At 37.3% G+C, this 10689-nt stretch overlaps 1 protein-coding gene across 2 annotated transcripts in view; it reads left to right on the forward strand.

Moving 5' to 3' along the window:
- The window catches only part of STRN (striatin, calmodulin binding protein), a 96971-nt gene that overhangs the window by 66490 nt on the left and 19792 nt on the right, over window positions 1–10689 (forward strand). For both annotated transcript variants that reach the window (XM_011967637.1, XM_011967638.1), the window contains 2 exons: window positions 3432–3607; window positions 5298–5345. In XM_011967637.1, coding sequence (XP_011823027.1) covers window positions 3432–3607; window positions 5298–5345 — 224 coding nt within the window. The remainder of the gene's footprint in view (window positions 1–3431; window positions 3608–5297; window positions 5346–10689) is intronic.

The raw sequence follows: 10689 nt of genomic DNA on the forward strand, positions 1-10689 counted from the left end.
ACCCTTATGTGTAGGATGCCACACTTTGAAATCATAACCCAAAGCAAAGTGGCTTACTGAGCCCAACTGTCATGGCAGGTTCATCAATTTGTATCCCCATGACACTTCAAAACTGTCAGAAAAACTGCTCAGCCTCTTAGCCGCCCCCTCTGGAATCAGTAAACAGCGTCTGGGGAAAACAGTCCAAATATTGGACTCACCTTTTAGGCCTCTCTTCTTCTCTAGATTTTGGCCTGATTTTTCTTCAGTATTTTGTTCTCTGTTTTTTATATTTAATTCTGCTTTTCTACTTGTCCTGAGTGCAGAGGTGGTCCAAATTACCTGACTTGTCATGGCTAGAAGCAGAAGTTCCCATTAGATACTTCTGTTCTCTCTATTCTAGCCCCACAAAGAGTTTATCCAGTATGTAATGTAACTTAGTCCTCTCCCAGATAAAGCTCATTCTTTTTTCATAGTTTTTAATTGTTAGAAAACTTTGTGTTAGGTCTGTCACTCGGTTTTCAAAAGTAGTTCCTGGTTTCATAATAATACCAGTAATCTGTGGCTGTGTAACAAATTATGCCAAAACTTAGCAGCTTAAAACAAAAAACATTTATTATCTCATAGTTTCCATGGGTCAGGAATACCGAAGCAGTTTAGCCAGGTGATTCTGTCTTAAGGTCTCTAATGTAGTTGCAGTCAAGATGTTGGCAAGGGCTGCAATATCACCTGAAGACTTGACTTGTGGGGTGGATCTGCTTTTAAGCTCTTCCTGTGGTTGTTGGGAGGCCTTGGTTCTTTGTTGGCTATTGGGGGAGACTTTAGTTCCTCACCACATAGGTCTCTCCATGGGCTTTTCAGCATGGCAGCTGGCTTCCCCCAGTATGAGTGCATGTGAAAAGAGAGAGCAAGAACACCCAAGATGGAAGATGTTATAACTTAATTTTGGAAGTAACTTGTTTTCACTTCTGCTATATTCTGTTGGTGACAGAGACCAACCCCGTAATGTGGGACGGAACTATATAAGGTTTACCTATAAGGAAATGGAGCTGACTGGGGCCATCTTAGTGGCTGCCTACCACATTAAGACATTCAGAAGGAATTCGATTGCTCTTTCACCTGAAAGCCTTTCAGGTGCTTAAAAAGAGCAGACATGATTCAACTCAGCTTTTCTTCTTCCAGAATAAACAGCCCCAGTACTTACAGTAGTTCCTTGGATGATGTGTTTTATGTCTCTTATTATCCTAATTTGACAAGTTGTATCCATCTTTTTCTGCAGATGTTTTATTGAGGGTAACGTCTAAATTCCAATGGCTTGGGTTTGAATCCAGGCCCCTCCACTTACTAGCAGGGTTCTTTAGGCAAGTCACTTCTCTTTTCCTGGTTTATCTAGTCTGGAAAGTAGAGATAATGTTATTTCCTTCTTCATAGAGTTATTTTGAGGATTAAGTGAGTTAATGCATATAAAGTATTTTCAATAGTGGTCAAAATAATGAATAATGCCCAAAATAATAGCTATTGTTAGTATTGCTGTATTTTTGTCTTTTGTAAATGCATAGTGTTTCTCCAGTCTTTTACCAATACAGTCATACCTTGCTTAATGATGGGGATACATTCTGAGAAATGTGTTCATTAGGTGATTTCATTATTGTGCAAACATCGTAGAGTGTACTTACAAGCCTAGATGGCATAGGCTTTACAAATCTATACAGCATGTTACTGTACTGTAGGCAACTATAACACAATGGTAAATACGTATCTAAACATGTCTAGGCATAGAAAAGGTGCAGTAAAAATACAGTATAAAAGATTTCAAAATGGTACACCTGTATAGAACACTTATCATGAATGGAGCTTGCAGGACTGAAAGTTGCTCAGAATGAGTCAGTGAGTGAGTGGTGAGTGAATGTGAAGGTGTAGGACATTACCGTACTGTTGACCTTGTAAACACTGTACACCTAGGCTGTGCTAAAATATATATTAAAAAACTTTCTTCAGTAATAAATTAGACTTAGCTTACTATAATTTTTTGCTTTATAAACTGAATTTTTAAAAACATTTTAACTTTTATAATAACACAGCTTGAAACAAACACATTGTATACCTGTAGAAAAATATTCTCTTCCTTTATATCCCTATTCTATAAACTTTTTCCTATTTTTAAAATTTTAATGTTTATTTTACTTTTTAACTTTTTTGTTAAGAATGAATACACATACATGCATATTAACCTAGGCCTATACAGGGTCAGGATCATCAGTATCACTCTCTTCTACCTCCACATCTTGTCCCACTGGAAGGTCTTCAGGGGCAGTGACAGTCATGGAGCTGTCATCTTCTGTGATAACAGTGCCTTCTAGTAGAATACTCTTTAAGGAACTGTCTAAAGCTGTTTTACAGTTAACTTTTAAAAAATAAGTAAAAGGAATATACTGTAGAATAAAAATTATAATATATAAACCAGTAACAGCAGTTAATATCATTATCCAGTATGTGTTCTGTACATAATTATACATGCTATACTTTAATAGCACTGGCAGCCCAAATAGGTTTGTTTACACCAGCATCACCACAAACATGTGAGTAATGTATTGTGCTACAGCATTAAAACAGCTATGATGTTACTATAGGAATTTTTCAGCTCCATTATAATTTTATGGGACCACTATCATATATGTGGTCCATTGTTCACCAAAATGTAGTTATGTGGCACATGATTGTACTTTTGCTACTCTCACTTAAACTTAGTCTGATTGCTAGCCTTGGAGTGTGAAGAATTCGTACCCTGTGGTGCTAGTGTAAATTCAAATATAATCTACCTCTTTAGCTTTTCTGTTATATGATTGGAATGAAAAAATAGTACTTTTTTTTTTTTTTTTTTCGTTTTTGAGATTGAGTTACCACGGAGGAAAAGAACATGTGTGTGTTTTACCAGTAGAATGCGTTCTTTGAGTTATCGCTTCCATTTTTAACATTTTATGCTTCCAGTTTATAAACTTTGTTTCCAGTTTGATGAAAAAAATTTAGCTCTTAGAAAGTATTTAAAATCTCAAAAGTATGATATTTTAAAATGTTAGCAGGTTTAAAGATAGCTTAGTTTTTCAACTCTTGCCCAAAATTATATTTGTATACTATAATTTGTGTTAAATTACTTGGTCTTATTTAGCATCCTAATAAGATCTATTTTATGTAATTTGATTCACTTTTTATATTCAATTATGTTAATTGTTTTTGTAATAATACACCTTTCATATTTCTTCAAAGAAAACTAGTGTTGGGTTATTGCTAATTTTGCTTCTTGGTTTGGTTATTTACATATAAGAATTACATTCTTTTAAAAATTGCAAAGTGATGGTTTATTGACAAATCAGCAAGAATTAATGTTGAAATGCAATTTTTTTCCCCTATCCTGAACTAAGTGTGTAGATATCTTTGTTTTCTTTCTTTAATAGATAGCAAACAATAAAGATGCCTTGAGGAAGACATGGAACCCTAAGTTTACGTTGAGAAGTCACTTTGATGGTATCCGAGCCCTTGCTTTCCATCCCATTGAGCCTGTTTTGATAACAGCATCAGAGGATCACACATTAAAAATGTGGAATTTACAGAAAACGGCCCCAGCCAAAAAGTGAGAATATTCTACTTTGACATACTTGAATATTTTAATTAACATTTTCAGCAGAAAACGACATATTTTATTTCTATTAAATTTCCTAAATATTTCTTCTAGTTCTTTCTGCCATGTCATGTAATTTATTGTGTTTTTCTGTTTATACGACCTAATGGTAGGTTAGAAAACTGATGCTTAGGAAGATGTGGTGTTATCTGTTGGTTTCACCAGGGTTTGTGAATACTGATTACCGTCCTTATATATAACAGTATTTTTAAATGGCTGCTATATTTGGGGAGCCCCTTATCTGTACTGAAGGTTTTGACTGTTCCTATAAACAGGTATATGCATCTTTAAAATAATCAAATCTCCACCTCCACCCATTGTTTAGTAGATTAGACTTATGGGGTGGAGCAGAAAAAAGCCTCACTGGGATGAGTGGAGGGTCTTGGTCTTGTCTTTTGGCCTTAAGACTTTATGTACTTTCCATACCCACCAGTATGTCTAGACTCAGAGGCTAACTTAACTGCCGAAGTGCTTGCCTTGGCCCTTTAGTTCTTGTCTAAGTATGGATAGACGTGAGTTAATATAAACCCTTTAAAAGTCACATAGCTAAACCTGATTCTACTTTCTTGTGTCCTTATTGGAGCTCCACTCCTTTGGGTCACATGTCAAAAAAAGAAAAAAAAACAGCATCTGCCAGCAAAGACCCTTTTGCAGTGTTGGGCACTTTGTTATTATAAGAGTCATCACTGAACATCAAACAGAGGAGGTTACAAAAATTTTACTACCAATGGAGGAAATCTGTTGCCTGGTTTAAGAGAGATCAGTGTCATTCATGCTGTGTCATACATAGGGTAGATGAAATACTTGACTTATCAGTCTGCTTCAGATAGCTCAACCAGATATTGCTAAAACAAGATGGACTTTCATATAGATTAGGTGTTTTCAGAAGAGAAAAATAGTTTACTGGCTATACATTGTGAGATAACATGTCTATACATAACTGCAATACAGTGTAGAAATCGGTAAGTACGTGACTTTAAATCCAGTTTCCATCAAAGTCATAGCCAGTATTAGGGTATAGTGTACCTATAATAATGGTGTTCTGAGTAGTGAATAAACTGATAATTTGGACAATCTCTTCAGTATGGAGGATAGACATATTAACCTTACTGAAAAGGCAAGGAAATAGAAGTACCATTTGCTGATATCCTACTATGTGCATGATTGTGTCCTGGGGTGTTTTTTAACTTGTAGAATCCTATTTAATCCTGTGATTATTTGGTGTCATTCCCATTTTTTTGTTTTGTTTTAAACGGAGTAATCTGAAGTTCTGAAACATTAAATAATTTGCTTAAAGTTCGCCAATTAGTGACAGAACTGGAAATTGAGTTCAGAAATTTATCTCTTCAAAGCCCATGTTGTTTCTCTTAATGAAGCTGTCTTTCCCTTTAGTCAAATAGATTATGACAGCGCTAAAAATACTGTAACAAGATATTATTACTAAACAAGAATCTTGTTTCTTGATGCCATGAAAGTATAATTGGTGTTAAGTAAGCTTTCTTATGTATCATATAGTTGAGAATGGTATATTCCATTCCATTCCATAATGTTTGTATTTTTAAAGGCAATTTTATGACATATGTTCAATTATACTGTTTATTACTGAAACTTCGAATGTTAAAGTCATCTCTCTCTGATTTAGGAGCACTTCTCTTGATGTAGAACCTATCTATACATTCAGAGCCCATAAGTAAGTATATGCTTTTTCTTTATTTTAAACCAGTATCTTTGTAAAACAGGCTGGTTAGGATATTTTATTTTCTTTCACTTACTAGGTATTCTTTGTATTTAGGAGTTTTTTTAAATGTAAAAGAATTTGGCAGATAATGTAATGCTAAAACCAAATTCATCACTGCGAAATAGGGATTTGCGCTTAAATTAGATTTTATTTACATGATGTTTAAGTAAGGTACATGTTTATATCTTTAAACTAGAGCCAACTAGGTTTAAATATTAGAAATTCCAACTTTTTTTCCTTATATAACCTGGATTAAAATATTCAAGTACCTGCTTTGGCAGTACCTACCCTACAACTGGAAAGATACAGAGATCAGCAAGGCCTCAGTACAAGGATGACACAGATTCACGAAGGGTTCCATATTTTTCTTTTCTTTTTTTTTTTTTTTTTGAGACGGAGTCTCGCTCTGTTGCCCCACCTGAAAGGCAATGGCGTGATCCAGTAGAGACAAGGTTTTACACTGTTGGCCAGGTGGTCTTGAACTTCTGGGCTTCAACTCTTGACCTCAAGTGATCCGCCCACCTCAGCCTCCCAAAGTGCTGGGATTACAGGCGCCTGGCTGAAGGGTTTTGTATTTTTCTAAATGTGGAAACAAAAGAATACTAGCCTGGCGCGGTGGCTCACACCTTTAATCCCAGCACTTTGGGAGGCCGAGATGGGTGGATCACGAGGTCAAGAGATGGAGACCATCCTGGCCAACATGATGAAACCTTGCCTCTATTAAAAATACAAAAAATTAGCTGGGTGTGGTGGCAGACATCTGTAGTCCCAGCTACTTGGGAGGCTGAGGCAGGAGAATGGCATGAACCCACGAGGCGGAGCTTGCAGTGAACAGAGATCGTGCCACTGCACTCCAGGGTCACAGAGCAAGACTCCGTCTCAAAAAAAAAAAAAGATTACCAGCTACCACAAAAACACAATTGGTTACATAGACCATTGACACTTTATAGCAACTACACAATCAAGTATGTGTAATAACCAGCTAACAACATGATGACAGGATCAAATGGGCACATATCATTGTTAACCTTGAATGTAAAAGGGCTAACTGCCCCAATTAAAAGGCACATAGTGGCAAGTTGAATAAAGAAGCAAGAGCCAGCTGTATTCTATCTTTAAGCAACCCATCTCACATGCAGTAACCCCCATAGACTCAAAGAAAAGGGGTGAAGAGCAATCAACCAAGCAAACGGAAAACAGAAAGAAGCAGGAGTTGCTACTCTAATTTCAGACAAAAAGACTTTAAACCAACAAAGATCAGTAAAGACAAAGAAGGACGTTACATGACAGTAAAGGATTCAATTCAAAAAAAGTCTTAACTATCTTAAATATATATGCACCCAATACAGGAGCACCCAGATTCATAAATTCTTAGAGACTGTCAAAAAGATTTAGATAACTATACAATAATAGTGGGAGACTTTAACACCCCACTGATGTATTAGATCATCAAGGCAGAAAACTAAGATATTCAGGACCTGAACTTGATACTTGACCAAATGGACCTAACATATATCTACAGAACTCTCCACCCCAAAACAACAGAATATACATTCTTCTCATTTGTACATGGCACATATTCTAAAATCAACCACCCTCCTGGCCATTAAACACTTCTCAGCAAATTTAGAAAAACTGAAATCATACCAGCCACACTCTCAGAACAAACACAATAAAAATAAAAGTCAATGGCTGGGTGCAGGGACTCATACTTGTAGTCCCAGCACTTTGGGAAGCTGAGGCAGGCAGATTGCATGAGCTCAGAAGTTCTAGACCAGTCTGGGCAACATGGCAGAACCCCATCTCTACAAAAAATACAAAAATCAGCCACTAGTGGTGATGTGTTCCTGTAGTCCCAGCTCTTCAGGGGGCTGAGGTGGGAGGATCACTTGAGCCCGGGAGGTGGAGTTTGCAGTGAGTCGAGGTCATGCATCTGCACTCCAGCCTGGGCAACAGCAAGCGATAGCCTGTCTCAAATAAATAAATAATAGAAGTCAATACCAAGATGGCTCAGAACCATCCCGTTACATGCAAATTAACCAGCTGTTGAATGACTTATTGGTAAATAATGAAATGAAGGCAAAAATCAAGAAATTCTTTGAAACTAATCAAACCAAAGCTACGACATACCAGAATCTTTGGAAGGCAGCTAAAGCTGTGTTGAGAGGGAATTTTATGGTGCTAAACACCCACATCAAAAACTTAGAAAGATCTCAGCCAGTGCAGTGGCTCACAGCTGTAATTCCAGCACTTTGGGAGGTTGAGGCGGGCAGATCACAAGGTCAGGAGTTTGAGACTAGCCTGGCCAACATGGTGAAACCCCATCTCTACTAAAAATACAAAAATTAGTTGGGTGCGGTGGCATCCATATATGCACCTAGTACAGGTGTAATCCCAGCTACTCAGGAGGCTGAGGCAGGAGAATTGCTTGAACCCAGGAGGCAGAGGTTGCAGTGAGCTGATATCTCGCCACCATACTCCAACCTGGGCAACAGACTGAGACTCCGTCTTAAAAAAAAAAAAAAAAAAAAAAAAAGTTAGATATCAAATTAACAACTTAACATCACACACAAGAGAAAACCAACCCCAAAGCTAGCAGAAGACAAGAAATAACCAAACTCAGAGCTGAACTGAATGAAATTGAGACACAAAAAACTGTATAAAAGATCATTGAAACCAGAAGTTGGTTCTTCGAAAGAATAAGATAGGTAGACCACTAGCTAAACTAATAAAGAAAAAAAGAGAAGATCCAAATAAACACAACCAGAAATGATAAATGTAATTTTACCACCAACCCCACAGAAATACAAAAACCATCCAGAAACTATTATGAACATCTCTGTGCACACAAACTAGAAAACATAGAAGAAATGGATAAATTCCTGGAAACAACATCCCAAGACTAAACCAGGAAGAAATTCTGTGAACAGACCAATAATGAGTTCTGAAATTGGATAGTAATAAAAAGCTTTCCAACAAGAAAAAGCCCAGGTTGAGATGGATTCACAACTGAATTCTACCTAGCGCATAAAGAAGAGCTGGCACCATTCCTACTGAAACTATTCCAGAAAATTGAGGAGGGGCTGGGTGCAGTGACTCACGCCTGTAATCCCAGCACTCTGGGAGGCCAAGGTGGGTGGATCACCTGAAGTCAGGAGTTCGAGACCAACCTGGCCAACATGGTGAAAACCCCATCTCTACTAAAAATACAAAACAATTAGCTGGGCATGGTGGCAGGTGTCTGTAATCCCAGCTACTCGGGAGGCTGAGGCAGGAGAATCACTTGAAACCGGGAGGTGAAGGTTGCCATGAGCCAAGATTGCATCCATTGCATTTCAGCCTGAGTGACAAGAGTTATGAAACTCCATCTCAAAAAAAAAAAAAAATTGAGGAGGGACTTCTTGCTAACTCATTCTGTGAGGCTAGTGTCATCCTGATACCAAAACCTGGCGGAGATACAACAAAAAGGAAAACTTCAGGCCAGTATTCTTGATGAACATAGACGCAGAAATCTTCAACCGAATACTAGCAGGCAGAATCCAACAGCACATCAAAAAGCTAATCCACCACAATCAAGTAGACTTGATCCCTGGGTTGCAAGGTTAGTTCAGTATACACAAATCAATAAATGCAGTTCATCACATGAACAGAACTGAAAACAAAAATCACATGATCATCTCAATAGATGCAGAAAAGGCTTTCAATAAAATTCAGCATTGCTTCATTAACCCTGAAGAAACTAGGCCTTGAAGGAACATACTCCAAAATATTAAGAGCTGTCTATGACAAGCTCACAGCCAACATCACACTGAACAACAAAATCTGGAAGTATTTCGCTTGAGAACTGGAACAAGACAAGGATGCCTACTCTCACCACTCCTATTTAATATAGTACTGGAAGTCCTAGCCAGAGCAGTCAGGCAAGAAAAAGAAAAGGCATCCAAATAGGAAGAAAGACAGTCAAACTATCTTTTTTGCAGACAATGTAATTTTGTACCTAGAAAACGCTATAGTCTCTGCCCAAAAGCTCCTAGATTTGATAAAACAACTTCAGCAAAGTTTCTGGATATAAAATCAACGTATGAAAATCAGTACCATTTCTATATACCAGTAATGCCCAAGCTGAGTACCAAATCAAGAATGCAGTGTCATTCACAGTAGCCACAAAAAAGGTAAAGTACCTAGGAATATTGTTAACCATGGAGGTGAAAGATCTCTACAATGAGAATTACAAAACACTGCTCAAAGAAATCAGAGATGACACAAAGAAATGGAAAAACATTCCATACTCATAAGAAGAATCAATATTGTTAAAATGGCCATACTGCCCAAAGCAATTTACAAATTCAATGCTATTCCTATCAAACTACCAATGACATTCTCACAGAATTAGAAAAAACGTTTAAAATTCATATGGAAACTCAAATAGCCAAGGCAGTTCTAAGCAAAAAGAACAAAGCTGGAGGCATCACATTACTGATTTCAAACTGTACTACAGGGCTATAGTAACCAAAACAGCATGGTACTGGTACAAAAACGGAAACATAGACCAATGAAACAGAATAGAGAGCCCAGAAATAAAGCTGCACACCTACAACTTCAACAAATCTAATCTTCAACAAAGTTGACAAAAACAAGCAATGGGGAAAGGACTCCCTATTCAATAAATGGTGGTGGGACAGATGGCTAGCCATATGCAGAAGATTGAAACTGGACCCCTTCCTTATACCATATACAAAAATTAGTTCAAGATGGATTAAAGACTTAAAGGTAAAACCTAAAACTATAAAAAATGTTGAAGAAAACCTAGGGAATACCATTCTAGACATAGGCCCTGGCAAAGATTTCATGATGAAGGCACCAAAAGCAATTGCAACAATGACAAAAAAAAAAAAAAGACAAATGGGACCTAATTTAACTGACGACCTTCTGCACACGTTAGAAACAGAGTAAATAGACAACCCACGGAATGAGAGAAAATATTTGCAAACTATGAATCTGACAAAGGAACAATATCCTGAATCTATAAGGAACCTAAACAAATTAACAAGCAAAAAACAACCCCATTAAAAAGTGGTCAGAGGACGTGAACAGATAGTTTCCAGAAGAAGACATACATGTGGCCGACAGGAAAAAGTGCTCAACATCACTTATTACAGAAATGCAGATCAACACACGATGAGATGCCATGTCACACCAGACAGAATGGCCGTTATTAAAAGGTCAAAAGATAACATGCTGGCAAGGCTGTGGAGAAAAGGGAACACTTAAATGCTGCTAGTAGGAATGTAAATTA

This window comes from Mandrillus leucophaeus, unplaced genomic scaffold, assembly GCF_000951045.1.
Source record: "Mandrillus leucophaeus isolate KB7577 unplaced genomic scaffold, Mleu.le_1.0 Scaffold805, whole genome shotgun sequence".
NCBI classification, from domain to species: Eukaryota; Metazoa; Chordata; class Mammalia; order Primates; family Cercopithecidae; genus Mandrillus; species Mandrillus leucophaeus.